Below are 19577 nucleotides of genomic sequence, written 5' to 3'. Positions count from 1 at the left end.
TTTTGAATTTTGATCAAAAATTTTTGTTCCGTTGTCGTTTGTTTGTTGGTTTGAAACTCGTTATAATTTATAAATTCGTGAGCAGAGGTGGATGAAAAGATGAGAGAAAGAAGAAATATTTAAAGTTTTTTTTTCATTTTGTCTTTCATGAAAATCTGTCGAAAATTCCAACAACAACAACAACAAGGTCAAACCCTATTATTGATTAGATGAACAAACAAACAAAAACGGAAAAAAAGACGGAATGTTTCTGGACAATACAGTAGCAGCCCATAAATCTTTTGGAAGAAGAAGAAGAAAAAAAATCAAATATCATTAAAAGCATGTCATTTTTAATTTTATTTTTAATAAATTTTTTTTCTTCCGTTTCTCTCACTCGATATTCGATTTGTATTCGTTTTCAATGTGGGATTTCATTTATTGGAAATAATACATCAATACGTCATGTTATATGTGAATGGCGATTTTTTTTCTATTACAATCTTTAATTACCCTAATGTCTTAAATTGAACATCAAGCATTTATGATATATTAGTTATTGTTTGCCATTTAAAAAAGATTCACTAATGTGCTCATCCATTTGGTTACAGTTAGTAGTTAATCCCGGAAATTTATTTATTCTTTTGTCATCATCATCATCATAAATTTGACATTTTCACCTCATTCTTTTTTCCCTTTGTGTTTTGGCTATATTGACAAATTTCTTTGCATCCGATTGATTCTTGGTTTTTGTTGTTGTTGTTGTTCAATCCTTTTTTTCTCATTATTATATAGAATTTTTCAACAGAATAACAGATTCCGTGACTATAACGTTGTTGTTGTTGTTGTTGATGATGATGATGTAGTGATATTTATTTTCTAATATCACTGGGCTGGGTACAGTCACGTTGTTGTTATTTATTCGATTCTATACACCAATATTAAGCAAATGTCACATGTATGAATTTTTTTTCTTTTTTTTTTGAAAAATTATCCCTCGTTTTCTATGTGTGTGTGTGTGTGTTTGTCAACACTATGAAAAATGTACATGAACGAAGAGAAATTTTCTTTTTTTTTGTGGGTCATCCAATTGTTGATGTAGATTCAGGAAGTAGAATTTTTCTCTCTCTCTCTCTCTCTCTCTCTTGCTATTTATTTATATTTATTGGACGAATTTGGGGATTAACACAATGTGTAAGCCATTGAAAAATGTTTCTTTTGATATTTAACAGTATGGCCCATTACATATTATTCACTTTGATCATGATGATGATGATGATCGGATATTACTAACTCGACAACTGCAACAACAACAACAACTAATAATCGATGCTATTTATTATATAACCCAGCAGAAAAAAAAACAACGATCAATGAGATCGAATCTTGTAATCATTTTCAATTGATATAATAATGATTATTATTATTATGATGATGATGATGATGGAACTCGAACCCGATCCAATAAACAAAACAAAAAAAATGATCGGCAAGGATTCATTTGAAAATATTTCAACGGTCTAGTATTTTTTTTTTCACTCGTTGGATCAACAATAAAATCCAATGAAATAGTTTCATCATCATCATCATCATCATCATTATTTTGTCTATAAATTGGCATCGTATTTCGTCATTTTTATTTTTTCAACATTCAATAATGTTCTATCCATCCATTCATTCATCCATCCATAATAATAATATCGATACATAACACACACACACACACACACACACACACACAGAGACTATCGATAAATAAATGTTTTGAATAAAAATAGGAGTGTGTTGTTTGTATAGAGAGAAAATTTGTAATAACAACAACAACAACAACAACAGAAAAAAAAACATAAACTCAAAGGACCATAGATCTAAAGAATATTCTTCCATGTATTCTCATGATGATGATGATGATGATAATAATGGTGAGCAATTACATTAAGTAAAGTTTCTTTTTGGAATACCATTCTTTGTTGTTGTTGTTGTTGTTTGTTGTTGTTGGATATTATGCACAAACACACACACACACACACACACTTGAATGATTTAGCTATAGCTTTTCTCTTTTTCCATTTATTTGGATTCATTCAATTTGGTTATTTTTTTCTGGTTCGATAAATGGAACCATACGGTATCTAGCTACCACCAGCACCACCAGTACCAGCAGCCAATTCATTGGCCAATGTTTATTGGAAATTGTTTGATTGTGTCAATCTTGTTCAATGAATGAATGAATGAATGAATCGATGAAGAAGAGAAATTTTTTTTTTTGTTATCATGTCAAATTCATTCAAATCAATTTTTTATTTTTTCTGCTGTCTGTAAGAAATAATTCTTAGCACATTTCTATTTATTTATTTGTGTGAATGATTTCATCATCATCAATAATAATGATGGTGATGATGATGACGAGAAACCTAGCTCAATTTCAAATTCTTCTTTGGATCGAATCTACCAGAGAAACAGAGAGAGAGAGAAAAAAAAAGTTTTACTTTTTCAAAGTTTTTTTTTCCTTAATTCAGGCAATTTGCCTTTTCGTGTTTTCTTTTTTCTCATCTGATGAAGACGATGATGATGTTTCGTTTGTTTGGTTGTGTTTTTTTTTCCATCATTGAAAAAAAAATCAGCCTTAGAGAACAAACTTTGATGAACGAATATATATGAAAAAAAACTTCTTTGAACGAGAATTGAAAAAATAAATATAATATTCACTTCACAATCTTATATTATTCACTATGTGTGTGTGTGTGTGTCATATAGAATATTCTATATATACAAATAATCCAATAAATACCAAATCGACTTTGATTTTGGTTTTTTTTTGGATTCTGAGTGTGTATGCACAGACACACACACCATTGATTTGATATTGAATGTTCTTTCCCCTTGGTATTTCTCTCTGCCTGTCTGTGTGTTTGAATCTGTTTACACAATTGTGTTTTTTATCTTTGGGGTGAAAAGAGAATTTTTTTTTATTCTTCAATACTTTTTCTGTGTGTGTTTGAATTGAGTGTCATCGAATATTCTTTTTTTTTTGGTTAGTGGAATTTTCGAAATTTTATTCTTTCTCTTTTCATCTATACTCGTATTTTTGTATAAATGCTCAATAACAACAACAACAACAGTAACAGTAACAGTTACAGCAACAGAATTGACAGAACAACAACAATTCAAGCTGAATTCCGTTGTATAAATTGCAGCTAAACAACAGCAACAACAACAGAAGAATAGACAAGCTGAATACTGAATATTTGTCATAGAACATGGTTTGTTAAATTTGATCAAAGTATGGATGTGTGTGTGTTTGTGTGTGTGTGGATGATGTGACAACGTGCTTTGATTTGAAAATTAAATTTTTTTCCTTTTTTTCATAGTTCCAACCAAAAAAAAAAACGAAACGAAACGAAACGAAACTTGGTTTTATTTTTTTGGTTCAAGTTTTTTTGAAATTCTTTTCTAGGTTTGGCTGTTTTATTTCTCTGGTTCTTTGATCTGTAAATAAATCTGATTGTCTGTCTGTCTCTCTCTGTGTGTGTGTGTGTGTGTGCGAATAGGCCAAGAATATTTATTTCTTCTTGTTTTTTTCCACTTTATTCTGGTCGTTTGTCGAATTGTTGACAAACAAAAAAAATCAAAGACAAACTGTCTGAAAATGGAATGAAAAAAATAATTTTTTTACAAACTTTGAATATGGTGTGAATGATATCAAGTGAAGTGAAAAATATCCATTATACGAACGAAAATCACTCACAATACGATGATGATGGTGATGAAACAAATTGTTTTCTGATGAATTTCCTTTTTTTTCTTCTATATTCTACAGAATTGATATCAATCACAACCATGAAATTAACTTTTGTATTCTCTTATTCAATATTGTCACTTATTTCTGGATGAATATTCTTCAACAATACTGGTTGTTACGGGTTACATTAACAATGGGAACAAACAATTCATGTTCATCAATTGTCACCATGGATGATGATGATGATGATTATTGTTATCGATCAAGAATCATTGAGATTCTTTTCTTCACTTTATCATCATCAATTGATACAATGTGATTCCATATCATTTATTGATCCAAAAACCTTTTTTTCGTAATATATACATTCTATTGTTGTTGTTGTTGTTGTTGTTGTCTATCCAATTTTTATTCATTCTAACTTTAAATTAAATTTATCCAACTCCTGAAGAATATTCTCTCTTGCCGTCGAAGAGAATTTTTCACTTGTTTTTTTTTTTGTTTGCAATAAATAAATAAATGAAAAGTAATTTAACGGTAGAATAAATGGCAAAATTTTTTTTTCGTTTTTTTTTCTTCTGTTCAAATAAAAAAAGTATGCGAAAATTTATTTTAATAGGTAAAAAAAAACAAAATTTAAAAAGTTGAAAAAGTATTCACTGTTCAGTTTGTGTTCATAGTTTTTTTTTGTTGTTGTTGTTGTTTGGATTAGGAATGTGAAAATGAAAACAAATTAAATCCTCATTGCTATAGAATCATCATCATGATGAAACTTTTCAATGTGATGATGATGATGATCATGGTGATGGTGATGGTGATGATGTTCATTTGCAAGAAAAAATGGAAAGAATTTTTTTGTTTTTTGTTTTTTTTTTGTTTTTGTTCATTCCATTTTTATTCTGTTTTTTTTTGAATTTTCATGAATATTCCTTTTTTTTGGTTTCGGTGACTGATTTGTTTTTTTTCTGAATTGAAGAAAAAAGAATATGAATCTCACAGACAGACAGACAAATAGACAGGCGACTTTTGTTTGACAAAACCGATTCTCATTCATGCAAATTCATTTGATTATACTTAATGGAATTTTCTGTTTTTTTTTTCATTATTACAATTCTTGTGATCGCTCATCAACAACGTGCGTATGTAAAAAAAGGTCATTTCTACTGGTAGTGATAGTAATTCTTTTTGTTTGAAAATCATGGGCGTTTCCATTCTTCTTTTTCAATGATGAGCAATCTGTATCGTGTATGGAATTTATAAAAAAATATCGAAAAATGGATTTGTCTCTAAACACTGTGTGTGTGTGTGTGTGTTTGCGTGTGTGTTAATATATGGAAAAATTTTTTTTGTTTTTCATCTGGTTCTAATATATATTGAATCCCGTATGGTCTAATTATCGTTAATTTTTGGCTACACAAAATCCAATTTTTTTTTTTTTTTTTTTTGGTTCAATTCAATGGTTGATCAGAATTAATTTGGCGTAACTTTAATGTTGATGATGATGATGATGACATTTAGTTAGTCATTACGGTCATTGAACGTTACCTAACTTTTACGTTCACCAATGACATTCATTGATTTTTGTGCTTTTTTTGAATTCTGAATGAAAAATGAAAAACAAAAAATCGAAAATTTTCAAACATCTCTATGGACCGATTTCATTCGTTCATTCATTCATTTTTTACAATTCTTTCAACTTTCGATTATAACTTTTAACTTTTTGTTTGGCGAAAGCAAAAAAAAAACAATAAATTTTCAAACCAATTTCACAGCTGCTGGTCAATTGTGGCAGTTGGTTGGTTATCAGGGGCCAAAAAAAACAAAAAAAAAACAGCAACAACAACTGAACAGAACAGAACACCAGGAATCGTGAAAAACTCTCCATTGATCATGCTGATGATGATGATGATGATGGAGTGGTTGAAAAGTTCAAAGTATCTGGAGGTCTTCCGATTCCGAAAAATTTTTTTTTGATTTTTTTTCTTGAGCAAGAATAATAATTTGAGCATTTGTTGGAGTTTTTTTTTACCATTTCATTATTTGATCACTTTTGTTGTTGTTGTTGTTGTTGTTGCATCAATTCAATTTGTTTTTTTTTCTCTTCTTCTTGAAAGTTCCGTCCATTTTTATTTTTGTTGGTGACAATATCCATGGCACATGCTATGAGAATTGTCATCGATAATATCATCATCATCGTCGTCGTCATTGTTGTTGTTGTTGTTGTTGTTATTCTCTGAAACTTGCCTCTCAGTTCCAAACGCACACACACACACACACACACAGTATGTCAATAACACCAGAGTACCAGAATCAGAATTTAGTTACGATGAAAAAAAATGAAAAAATGAAAATCAGTAACAAAATGCTATCATTTGATATAAAACGAATGATGATTTATTACATTTTTTTCTCTCTCTTTCCTCTTTTTTTTCTCATTTTGTTTGCCCCCAGTCTACACTGTTGTTCATATTCTGGTTCTGGTCAATAACCAGAAAAAAATGAGTAGTGTTGCTTAGTGAAAATAATGATAGACCTTCGACTTGACATAAACATTTTTCTCTTCAGTTCTCATGTCTCTCTAGTACAAAGTTTTGGTTCATTGATGTTCCTGAAAACAGTGGACAATGAGAAATTGGAAAAAAATTGAAAAATGAAATTCTAGAATTCTAGAATTCTGCAATTCTATTTTTGTTTGTTTTACAGAATTAACTTGTAATTTTCTTCATTTTTTTTCTCATTGAACAAAAAAAAACAGATCCATCATCATCATCATCATCTGAACATGTTGAATCTCAATCAAGTGAAATTCTTCATGTTCCAAAACGTGACATTTCATCACCATCATCACCATCATCAACAGTGACAACAAAAACAGATTTTTTCAATCATCCAATCATCATTGGTGGTAAACGTAAAAAACGTTTTCAATCATCATTGTCATCAACAGTGGACACATCAAAATTATTATTATCAGCAGCTGTTTATGATTCAAGTGGTACATCATCGTCATTGTCATCAAAAACGACAACAACAACAATCAACAAATCTTTATTTGTAAATAATCAAAATGTTGATTCATCATCATCCACATCGTCGTCGTCATCGTCGTCATCGATTCGTGAAACGGCCTATGTTTGTGAAGATGGCCAACTTGAATTGTCATGTCAACATGGTAAACATATCGATGTGTTACGAGCCAATTTTGGCCGTTTCAGCATAACACTTTGTAATCCAAGTGGCTTTCTTGATTGGAGTGTCAATTGTGCTTCCGGCAATTCAATATTGCCAATACTAACCAAAAGGTTTGTTACTTTTAATTTCAATATATATTCTTTTTTATTATTATTTCATTTTGATTTTCTCGAATAACCAAAAAAAAAAAAAAAAAAACGAATGCAGCCCCCCATTTGGTTCTTTTTCATTTCCCTTAATGTCACCCTCTGTTTTTCATTCATTCATTCATTCACTATTTTTTATAATGATGACGGTACTTTTTCATTTTGGAACGGAATGTAATGTGCTTCTACTTGTCTGTTGATGATAGTGGATTTTTTCTGTTTTAATTTTAAAACTCTGATCCATCACCATCATTATCATCATACATATAGCACATATAGATTCAATCTGAGATGTATGTCTGTGTGTGTGTGGTAGCAGTCATGGTTGAAATCATCAAATGAAATTAAATTTTTTTTTTCTTTCTCTCACCACTTTGTGATGATGTAAGAAAAGAGAGAATGGGAGAGTGAGCGGGAGAGAGAATTTTTACAAATAAAAAAAAAGCTAAAAAAATTGCTGTTGAAAAGAGTCCATAGGCAAAATTTGTTGACAAGCAAGCAAGCAAGCGATGATGATGACAAACCTAATCGTTATATATATATATGAATGGACACGACCTAGTGATGATCATATGATGAAATTGTGAAAAAAAAAAATTTTTTTTTAATCAAATAAATATATCCAGGAACACTTATACACACACACACACACACACACACACACACACAGAGAGAGGATATAGTGATATTTGAGTTGCGAAATTTTTTTTTTCTTCAAAATCAAATACCTAGTATCTAGTTTCTAGAATCTTTTTTTAAAATTCTTTTTTCAAATAATGATGACGATGATGATTGGAATGAAAATTTTTAATAAAATTTATGAATATTCTCTTTATGTGTAGCTCTCAGTATTTAATGAATTCAAGTTTCAAATAGTCTATTTATCCATTTATTTAATGGAAAAGCTAGAATTGAACGATGATGATGATCATAATCATTATGTTGAAACAAAAATGAAAATTGTCAATTTGGTGGATATATACAAAAATTCATTCAATTCAATTCGATTCTTTCGTATATATTCTAATTCCATTTTATTCAAACAAATAACTTTTATGCTTTTTCGATTTGAAACCAGATTACCAAGTTGGTTATGGTTATATTATATTATATTACATAACATCCACTTGGGAAACAGACACACACACACACACACACACACGGAGAGAGATTCGGGTAATCCAATGGACAATACTGTACAATATTTTCATTTTCGATTATTATTGGAATCAAACCGAAATAAAATGTCCTGTTTGTACTATTTATTTATATATATATGAAGATTTGTCTTTTGTTTTAATTAAATCTTTCACATACCAAATGGTATTATTAAAAATGGTCGAAAAAATTCTGAATGATGATGATGATGGTCATATATTGTTGTTTTGGTTTGTATAAAAGATTTGGCTGGTTTCATTTGGCCCTGTAGTCTAGTCGCTTACCCCCACATGTACAAAGATTACTTATCGAAAGGATTCTTTTGGATTCTTTTTTTTTTGCTTTCCATGTGGCTATTTATTTTATTAGCCAATACATATATATAGTGTGTGTGTGTGTCCGTCTGTGTGTCAATCAGTTTAGTGATCCAAAATCTATACGGTTTTTTTTTCGTTTGTTCGTTGGTTTTAGATTTTGGTTTCGGTCATCAATTCATTCGAAATTTGATTCGAATGAATTCTATTTATTTTTTTGTTTCTCTCGTTACAACAACAACAACTACAACAACAACAAATTCATTCGAGCAGAATTATTTAGATTCCCGGTTTCAATATCCATTGTTTTTGCCATTGTCCGGTGTACGGTTTTTTCTTTTTTTTTGTTTTGTTTTTTTGGTTTCGGTTTTTCATTTGCCATCTCGTTATCTATTCTGAAATGTTTCGGCTCGACTAATCATCCAGAATCATGTGAGATTCAAATTTATTGCCATTATTCGATTTTCCATTTATCATCCACATGCACACACACACACACACACACAGACGATATTTATAAATCCTAAAAAAAAAGAGAAAATCGAACCAAATTCTTTTTTTATATTGCTCACGAATCCGCCATCATCATCATCATCATCATCAGCATTCAATCCGTTTGGATTCGATTCGTTTTTCTCTTTTCTCATTTGGCTGTTAATCATCATCATCGTTTTTAATTAAAGCAAAAAAAAAAAAAAAAATTCTAACCACACATTTTATGTTACAGCTGACATTACTGCTGCACACTCGGAAATTAGGGTGATGTATCGGGTGTGTGTGTGTGTATGGTGCGTGTGGTGGTGGTGGTGGTATCCTGTATAATTATTTTTTTTCTTAACACTTTTATTACTAGCAAAAAAAAAATTTTCATTTGTTTCAGTGGTGTGTGCAATAACTAACAAAAAAAAACTAATCAGAATTCGGTTGTTAGTGGCTTCCAATTCTCATGATGATGATGATGATGATGCTAATGTTTTAATTAATCTCAAACGTCTTCCAACGATTCTATATTGATTTTGGGTTTCTTTTTTTCTCCCAAGAAGAATGTAAAAAAAATGTCCTATATGTCGATACATCGATGTTTTTAATTGACAACTGTCAAAATTTTTTTTTCCTTTCCTTTCAGAATTTTTTTTCACTTTTTTTAAAGTGAAAAAAAAATTCTCTTCGATTGTACATCACTTGGTTGATCGTTCAATCTTTTACTGTCGATATAAAAGTTTTACGGATGCATGATTCTGTGTGTGTGATTCTTTCGTTGATATTTTTTTTTCTTCTGTTCACCCTGTCTTTTTTTTCATACAAATTATTATTTTTTTTTCTTTCATTTCTTCTTCATCTGTTATTGTTCACTAGAATAATTTTCTTTATATATAACCACATTTGATAACAGAAAAAAATAATGATGAAAAGAGAAATCAAATCAAATGAACGTGGTATATTTGAAAATGAAAAATAATTGAAAAAAAATGAGAGGAAAATCTATCGATTAATATCAAATTTTCTCTCTCTCTCTCTCTCTCTCTCTCTCTCTCTCTCTCTCTCTCTCTCTCTCTCTCTCTCTCTCTCTCTCTCTCTCTCTCTCTCTCTCTCTCTCTCTCTCTCTCTCTCTCTCTCTCTCTCTCTCTCTCTCTCTCTCTCTCTCTCTCTCTCTCTCTCTCTCTCTCTCTCTCTCTCTCTGGATCTAGTCGGTCGGTCGGTTTTTTCTCAATTCACACTTGATACAAATCATTTGGATGATGATGATGATGACAAGGAATTGAATGGAATCGAATGGAATCGAATTTGAACCAAAAAAAAAACATCAGCCATATTCGTTGTTGCTGTTGCTTATCATATTTGGCACATCCAATACCGCATACACACACACACACACACACACACACACGGCACTATTTAGTTGGTAAAAGTCCCAAAAGTATCAAATTTTTTTTTGTTTCTCTCTCTTTCTCAGCTCTCACAATCAATTCTGATCGTTTTTTTTTTTTTGTTTTTTGTTTTTTGTTTTTTTTCCTGGTTGAATCTATGAATCTATAAATTTCAACTTGCCATGGTCTTTTTTTTCGCATCGTTTAAACATTTATTTTAAACTTTGTTTTTTTTTTTTGAAACTTTCAAGTAGTAAAAAAAATCCAAACAACAACAACAACAAATGTTCATAGAACCATGAATATAACGATTTATGTTTCAAGTAAATAACAACAACAACAACAATGACAACAACTGTGAATAGAAAAAAAAAAATCGACAAATTATGAATAGTGATGATTGATTCTGAATGAAGAATTTTTTCCTGCTTTCGAATCTCTTGTGATCCAAAATTTTTTTTTTTTTTTTGTTTTAATTTGGTTCGTTACATCCACCAGTGTGTGTAACAGTACACTTGTACATTGTTTGTGAATGGACCAAGATATACAAGTTTTACACAAGTGAACATCGCACAATAATTGTGAAACTTTTTTTTTCTCTCATGGAACAAAATCTTTTCATTTCCATTTCCTATTTTATTCTGGATTCTTGAAAAGCTATCAGAACTTTTCATCGTTCAAGTGTGTGTGTGTGTGTGCATGTGTGTGATCTTCATTTGTTTTCCCAGATGTTTATTTCTCGATGTTGTTGTTTTGGGGGCATTACACACACACACAAACAAATATTTGTATGTTTCCACATTATTATTGTTGTTGTTGTTGAATGTCCAATCATCCACACACACACACACACACATAGTGATGGTCATTCAAGCATCGTCGATGATGACGATTATTTACACGATGAGAAAATGAATGAAACCAAAAATAGTCGATTTCAATTACAAATATTCCACAATTCTACCGAACGAAATATAGAGCAATTGATAAGAAAAATTGTCCATAGGCATTATTTTTTTTTTTCGTTTGTTGTCTATTTATAGACACTGGTGATGGTCAGTCACACCTCATGTTTATATGTTGACCATCGCACAGATACACTAGAATATTGTGCCGCAAACAAACGAGATTCTGTATGTGTGTGTGTGTGACGTTTTTTTATCTTCCGTTAGTGTTGTAAGTCCGGTTATTTTTTTTATTTTTTTTTTTTTTTTGAATCTCCGGAATCAATTTATGCCTCTTGAATGATGTATTGATGAGAGAGAAAAAAAAATTTGTTCCCTTGTTCCAACGAATCGTCACATTTGATTCATTTCCCGATTCATTTGATTCATACGTTGTTTCATCATCATCATCATCATCATCGTTTCAAACGACCCATTCAATCAAATTAGTTTGATTTGAAGAGTTTTTTTTATTTTCCATCCATTCTTATTGATTCTCTCTATACACACTTGAAATTCTGTCCTCTAAAACGGCAACGATACAGAATTAAAAAAAAATGATAAATGAAATAAAATGGACAAAATGGACCAAAAAAAAATCTTTATTTTGATAAATGTCTCCAAAATATATTGTGTGTGTGTGTGCGATGGTAATTCACTTCGATTGAATTGAACAACAATTGATGAGGACATCCGAAAAATTTCTTGTTGTTGTTGTTGTTGTTGTTCCAGAATGATGAGTAGTTTTTTGTTTCATTATTTCCACACGATTCTCCATTATAATAGTTTTTGTTTTGCTTTTGGGCCAAATTCCTCTTTTTTTTACCGTTAGTGTTTTTTTTCCATATACACGGCAACGGAACAATCTGGTTTTTATTTTATTTTACTGGCTATTTATATGAATGACGACAATAGATTTATATATACATACGTAGTACGTATGTATATTCAAAATTCATTTTACCTAATTCATTCCATCGTGTGTGTGTGTGTATGTGTGTGTTTAATGATTTGAAGAGATCCTAAGGGAAAACATTTTGTGATTCCATAAAATTTTCATTATCATATCCATGGATATTCTGTGTGTGTGTGTGTGTGTGTATTTCTATCCCGTTTGTTTTTTATATTCAAAATTCTAGATGAAAAACAGAACACAACGCATACAATTTTCAATCATCATCATTTTATGAATATTTTTTTTTTTGGCTGTTTCTGCTGTTGTTGTTTTTTTTAAAATTAAATTTTCAAATTTTTTTGATTCATTCTTCTGGGACCGTACTGGTATGATTTATGTGAAGATTTTGGCTACAAGCTAAAATTGTTTGTAATTTTGTTTTCATATGGCCTCATTTTATTCATGATGATGATGAATTTTATGTCCAGAAATGAAAATTTTTTTTTTTGTATTTGAATTTATAATTGCAACTTGACTCGTTTCATTTTCGTTTCAATTTTGATTGTCGAAAATTCATTGATTTTCATTTTCAATTTCAATTTCAATTTCATTCATCATTCATTCATCAATTCAATTACAAACATTGAATCGGAAATGAAATTGAATTTTTGTGATTGGGCGGATGTTTTTGAAATTTTCAGTTGAATTTCACACCCAAAATCAATCTGGAAGTGGGTTTTTTTTCATTTTATTTTGAAGAGAGATTTTAATTAAATAGATGTATATTCTCTGTCTGAGTAGTAGTTACAGTTTATATATACGTTTAATTTCCTTCAACATCATCATATACATACAGAATTTGCAAAAAAAAACCAAAAAAAAAAATTTTCATGTTTTTTTGTTCATCTCTGCATTGAATTGAAATGAAATGAATTCAATTGACTAGACTATAGTCTCTACTTGACTTGACTTGACTTGTAACTTCCTATCACGTCTCTTATAGTAGTCATGTTGTGTTGATTTAATGTTTCTGTTGCTTACTAAGACCATATTCTTGCAATATTTTTGAACCGATACAGTATCTGCTCTGGATGTGTGTGGGTGGGTGGGTGTGTATGTAGCGAATGAAACATGTAGTGGAATGAAAAAGAGAAAATTTGCATATTTTCCATTCAATTCAGAAGAATTTTTTTTTTATTTTAAAGTGCAAAGATTTTTTTTTTTCATTCTTCATTCTTTACAATTTCATTGCTGCTCTACTTATTTTATTTTATTTTTTTTTTTTTTTTTGATTTTTGTGTGTGTGAGTATGTTTTCTGGATGGAATTTTTTTTTAAATTTTTGTTCAAGAATTTTGAAGTTTTTTTTTGCAACGAAGACAACAACAACAACAACAACAACAAACGGAAGTTTGTTTTGACATCAACGAAAATCAAGTCTCAGTGAATATGTGTGTGTATGCGAGTGTGCGGGTGTGTGTGTTTGAGCGATAAATGCCAGATTTTTTTTTTTATTCTATGCATGGTAAATGACAGAATATTCGACACTTTGTCTGTCAGTTATTCTGTGTATGTGCGTTTTTTTCAAGGCAAGATAAATGATTACTGACTGGTATGAAAGAATAAAAAAAAATCATTCACTTGTCATCATCATCATCCAAAATAGAATTTTGACAATCAATAATGTGATGATGATCACCATGATCATCATCATCATGATCATCATTATGATGATGATTATCATTATGTCATACATAATATTTGGGCGTCAATTTTTTTTTCTTTCATTTGGTTGATGCAATTTGTTGATGAAATAGTTTCTTTTTCCTTTTTTGCTGGCCATTGGAAGCTAATTTTCTTTTCGTTTTTTTTATTATTGGTTTTTCTTTGGACAATTGTAATGGGATGAATATATTTTTTTTGGTTTGGTTGCTGTACATATCCATCATTGTCCATTGTTTATGTTTGTTTTTTTTTCTATCATTCTGGTTTCTTCTTCTTCGTTTTTTTTGACAATTTAATTTGTTACGATCGGTTTTCTTTTGTTGTTGTTGTTGTTTGTCGTATGGATTCTTTTCATTCTTTTTTTCTTTAATTCATTTTGGTCAGTCAATAATCTTCTGGTTGTTGTTGTTGGATCATTTAGAAAATGGAACAACAACAACAACAACAAAAAAGTCAAAAGTTTGTATTAATAATTGATTTGATTTCTTGAGTTGTTATTGTTATCGTTGTTGTTCATTCGGATATTTCATTATCTATCCAGCCATTTTTGTGTGTGTGTGTGTGTGTGTTCCAGTATATTCAATATATTCCATCTTGATTAGTGATCATCAGTTTGATGTAATTATTTTCAATGAGAATGTTTTTTTTTTGTGTGTGTAATGTGTATGTATAGGCGTTTGAGTCTGTCTATTGTCAAAATAGTCGTACAAACACTGAATAAAAGCCACTTATACTACTTATATACGATATATAAGTATCTGTCAAAATAGAGTGAATATGGCCAAATTATGGCAAATTGATTCTCTCTTAGTTGTTGAATGTTGTTAAATTTGATCCGATCCATTGAATGAATGAATGAATGAAATGAAATGTTTCTTGGTCAAATTGGATTAACTTGATACTTAAAGGAATGAATGAATGAATGAATGATAACGAAGCTTAAAGATGGATTGTTTTCGACGACATACATGTGTGAAAATAGCCAAAAATTGTGCATATAGCCACTGTCATCGATCAATCAAAAATTTTTTTTTTTTTTTTGTAAATTGAATATCATCATCATATTCATCGGAAACATTTTCGAAAATATATGAAAAAGTTTTCTTGTAAAACACATTCTCCTTGTTAATTGTTTTTTTTTTTCATTGACAAGTTTGTTAATTGAAATTAACTTGAAACAATGATTATATATTGATAGATTATGGCCAATTTGATGATGGAAATTTTTTCAAAAAAAATATCATTCCCTCTCTCTCTCTCTCTCTCTCGCATTCATGGAACTAATTAAAAATCTGCATTCCAAATAAACTTTGATGTGCAAATAAGATGTGCAGAATGGGCAAAGTAATGGGCGAATCAAAAAAAAAAAAAAAAAAGATCAAAAACCAATTAAAAGAGGAGCAACGGATGATATTTTTTTTTGTATTTTGTTTGGTCGATCGATCGGTTATATTGGAATATATGTGTGTGTGTGTGGGTGGTAGTAAAAGTTAGAAAGTCTCAAATTTCCAATGATAATGGTGGTAGTAATCAGACAAAAATGATTCAAGATCAATTTTCAATGATGAAGAAAATATAGAAAAAAAATCGTTCATCATCTCATTATGGAATTATCGTTTTTTTTTTTTTTTTTTGGTTGCTGGTTGTTGTTGGCTGAAGAAAAAAGCCATAAACTTTTTTTTTTACTTGAGATATCCGTTTTTTTTATCGACGATGGCCGATAATGATTTGGTTCGATATATATACATTTATTGCGTTCCTTTTTTTTTATCCGGTGGTATTTCAGATAATAATTACCAAATGCCAGGGCAATGTCGTTTTGGACGACCGGAAAAAAAATAAAATAAACAACCAAATGGTGAAAATGATGATAAGAAAATCAAATTGGATGAAACGAAAATCAAGCTTTTGTTACGGCGATTAACTGGTTTTTATTTTATTTAATGGTATTTCACACCAACCGATGCCTATCACACACCCACACCCACACACATTATATTGGGGTAATTATTGTTGCTGCTGCTGCTTGAAACAACAACTCAATTCCAAAATCAATGTTGGTCAAACATTCATACAAAAATCCGTATGAATGAATGAATGAACATTGTTCATGTTGTTGACTTCCGAATGTTCGTTTGTTTTTTTTCTATTTGTTGTCGATTCTCACATGATAACAACAACAACAACAACAATGTTGATGATGTGAATTTTTTTTTTCTTCATCATTCAAACCCAAATGATAATGATTTTCGACTTGAAAATTTATATATGTGGGTAAAAAAAAACAACAACAACAACAACAACAACAATGACAACGACAACCCAAAACCAAACAAACAACCAAACAGAATCAACATGACCCATTCGATTGTGATTCTCTCTCTCTCTCTGTCTCTTTTTTTCATTCTTTTATTCTGGAACTTCATCATCATTATCATCATTATTATTATTATCATCATCATCATCACAATGCTCATAGACTACATCACTTGAGAATAAATGAATGAAGATTCCGTGTTTGTATGGAACAATTGTGTTTTTTATTGTTGTTCATTTTATTCCTATATGACCAAATGATGATGATGATGATGATGATGATAATGGTCGATATGTATGGATTTTTTGGATCATACTACCACCACTACTACTACTACTTCTGCTACCACGAATAGACAATTCATCAATTCAATTCTTGGATTTTTTTTTTCGTGTGTTCCAAGTTTTTGTGGGAGAGAAAAAGAGAAAGGATAAGGTAATAATAGAAAGACATGAACATGAACAATGATGTCTATAGACATAATATATATCGAAATTCTAATGATCGTCTTTTTTTCCTTTTTTTTTTGGTTGTTGTGGTGATGATGATGATGATGATGATGATTATATTCTTGATGATAATGATTCAACATTTTATGATTCAGAATAATTTTTTTTTTTTTTGGTTGTCGTTCAACTGGGCTGACAAACAAAATTTTTGTTCCAAATTAATTTTCTACATATGAAATCATCACCAGAATGATGATGATGAAACTTTGTTACAGCAAATGAAACAACTGAAAACAAGAAAACAAAAATTCTGGTGAATGTGATCAAATCAATGCACACAATTGTAGACATTTTCCTTGTAAATTTTTTTTTTTTTTGTTCCTGGATCATCATCATTATTGTTATCGTTTTTTTTATTGCTGGAACAGAACAATTCCCGGTGTGTGCGCGTGTGTGTGTGTGTTTCACTTTTGTCGATTTAATTTTTTTTTTTTTTTTTTTTTTTTTTGCTTGTTATCTTTATCAACTATCTGTCTATATTGGATGATCAATACAAATCATCCATGATGATTTAGTTGTTGTTGTTGTTGTCGTCGTTTTTTGGCTTTTTTCCATCCACTTTTCTTAAATATATGAAAAAAAAATTTATTGTTATGATTTTATGGCCAAAGACGAAAGAAAAACCGGAATAATAATCCCCATTCCCTCCCCCACCCTTTTATTGCATCAAATTGATATAAGTTCCATGAAAATGATTCCAATGAACAAACTCTATAATAAATGGATGGATAGATGGATGGATAAATGGATGGATGGATGAATGAATTGTGGAGATGAAATGTGTATGAAAAAAAAACAAAACAAAACAAATGAAAAACGGCTGTATAGATTCAATATTCTGTATATTCAGTATTTTGCCATGTAGTAAAGAATCCCTGCCTATTAGTTTTTTGTTGTTGTTGTTGTTGTTATTGGTTGCATTATAATTCTTTTTTTATGGATTCTTGGAGATCGAATTCTGCACACACAATATAGATCCACTCAATATATTTTATTCGAAATTTTTTTTTCGTTTTGTTTTTTTGAAGAGATTCAATTCAATAAAGATGACTATAGTACAGCAGCAGTAGTGGCAGCAGTGTTATGAAAGTTTTCAATGACAGAATGGCAGAGAATAAATTTTTTTTTTTTTTTTTTTTTTTGCTAAAATCCATCGTCCATAATCGAACTGGTTGTAATTTGTTGTCCATCATCATCATCATCATCATTATTATTATTATGGGTAGAATTATATAATCAAATAATTTCTCTCTGTGTCCGATGTCGTTGTGCACCATAAACCATTATGAACCATTATGAACCATTTTGACCATAATCGTAGTATATGACAAAAAAAAAATATTCTAACCACCACCACCACCATATTCTTTTATTTATTTATTTTTTTCAAAAATTTCATTCAATAAAATTCGAATGATTGAATGTGAATCAAATTTTTATATTTCATTTTATTTTATTTCCATTTGATTGATTTTGGTTTTTTTTAAATGTTGAATTGATTCACTTCAGAAGAAGAAAAAAAATTTTCCAGTTTCTGTTCAAAATGTCCAAATTCTCGTGTGTCCAGAATTTTTTTTCTTTGAGTGTTTTTTAGTTTGTTTGTTTGCAAGGAATTATTATTCGTTTTTTATTTATGTTTTTTTTTCTTGTCAGTCGTCGTTGTTCTTAAAGTATTAAGAATTATTATTTTGCCCATTATGAGAATCCATCGCATAAAAGATTATTTGAATGTTTTTTTGTTGTTGTTGTTGTTTTTTGGTTGAATTCCAGAAATAAATTCTAATATAATATATAAATAGACCACTACAACAACAGAAACGAATACGAAGATATTCTTGATCCGGAACACATTCAAATGATAGAGTTATTTTCTTTTTCGGAATTTATTCTTTGGTTTTTGTCTTCTTACTGACAATAATTTATTATTTTTGTGTGTGTGTGTGTGTGTGTCCTTTTTCATTATTATCATCATCATCATCATCATCATATGAAAATATTTTATATTTGAATGGCCCATAATTCTTTTTTTTTATTTCCTATGATGTGATGGAATAAAATTCTATGAAGAATAATGAAGAATCTGTAATAATCTGTATTATTATTATCATCATCATCATCATCGTTGTTGTTGTACAAATCGAATTTTTTTTGTTCCATGTCAAAGTTCATAACATGTTCATAATTGCATAGGCGTTTGTTTTTAAGTATAAAACAAGGTCAATATTAGTTTTTTTTTCTTTCCCTCAAGAATATTCTATTGATGGTGAAACTATGAACCCAATGAACGATAATAATAATAATAAAACCATTATTATATTGGATAGATTTATTGGTCATCATAAAAATAAAAAATTGCTTGACCAGTTCAGTTCATTTTTTTTTCGTTGGTTCGTATTTTATTCTGCAAAAACATTAACATTATTCGATCGGCAACAATTTTATTATTTTTTTCCACTTTTCATTATGATGATGACGACGATGGAAGTGGATATTTCAAATTGATCCAAAAGTAGTCGACTTTATTCGTATATATGTGTGTGTGTTTGTGTGCGTGTATGTAATTATTTTATACCGACTAAAATGACTGTTTTTTTCCGTTTTCCGTTGGAACAAACCAAAAAAATTCCGTCTGTGTGTGCGTGTGTGTGTGTGTGGCTAACTTAATAACGATTTTGTGTTGTTTCGATCGATTCACATCGAATTTTTATTTTCATTTTCATTTCATTACCTATATATATTGGAAATTGTGATAATAAATTTTTTTTTCTTGTTCTCTCCACCATTTCCAC

The 19577-nt window shown here is 29.8% G+C and overlaps 1 protein-coding gene across 1 annotated transcript in view; it reads left to right on the top strand.

The window, feature by feature from the left end:
- Positions 1-19577, top strand: part of LOC124491087 (uncharacterized) — a 49945-nt gene that overhangs the window by 10095 nt on the left and 20273 nt on the right. Inside the window, exon 2 of the mRNA XM_075734803.1 lies at positions 6477-7023. Coding sequence (XP_075590918.1) covers positions 6477-7023 — 547 coding nt within the window. The remainder of the gene's footprint in view (positions 1-6476; positions 7024-19577) is intronic.

Source organism: Dermatophagoides farinae, chromosome 10 (genome assembly GCF_024713945.1).
Source record: "Dermatophagoides farinae isolate YC_2012a chromosome 10, ASM2471394v1, whole genome shotgun sequence".
Classification (NCBI taxonomy): Eukaryota; Metazoa; Arthropoda; class Arachnida; order Sarcoptiformes; family Pyroglyphidae; genus Dermatophagoides; species Dermatophagoides farinae.
Note: the sequence above shows the minus strand (reverse complement) of the source record. Positions and strands in the feature narration are given on the sequence as shown.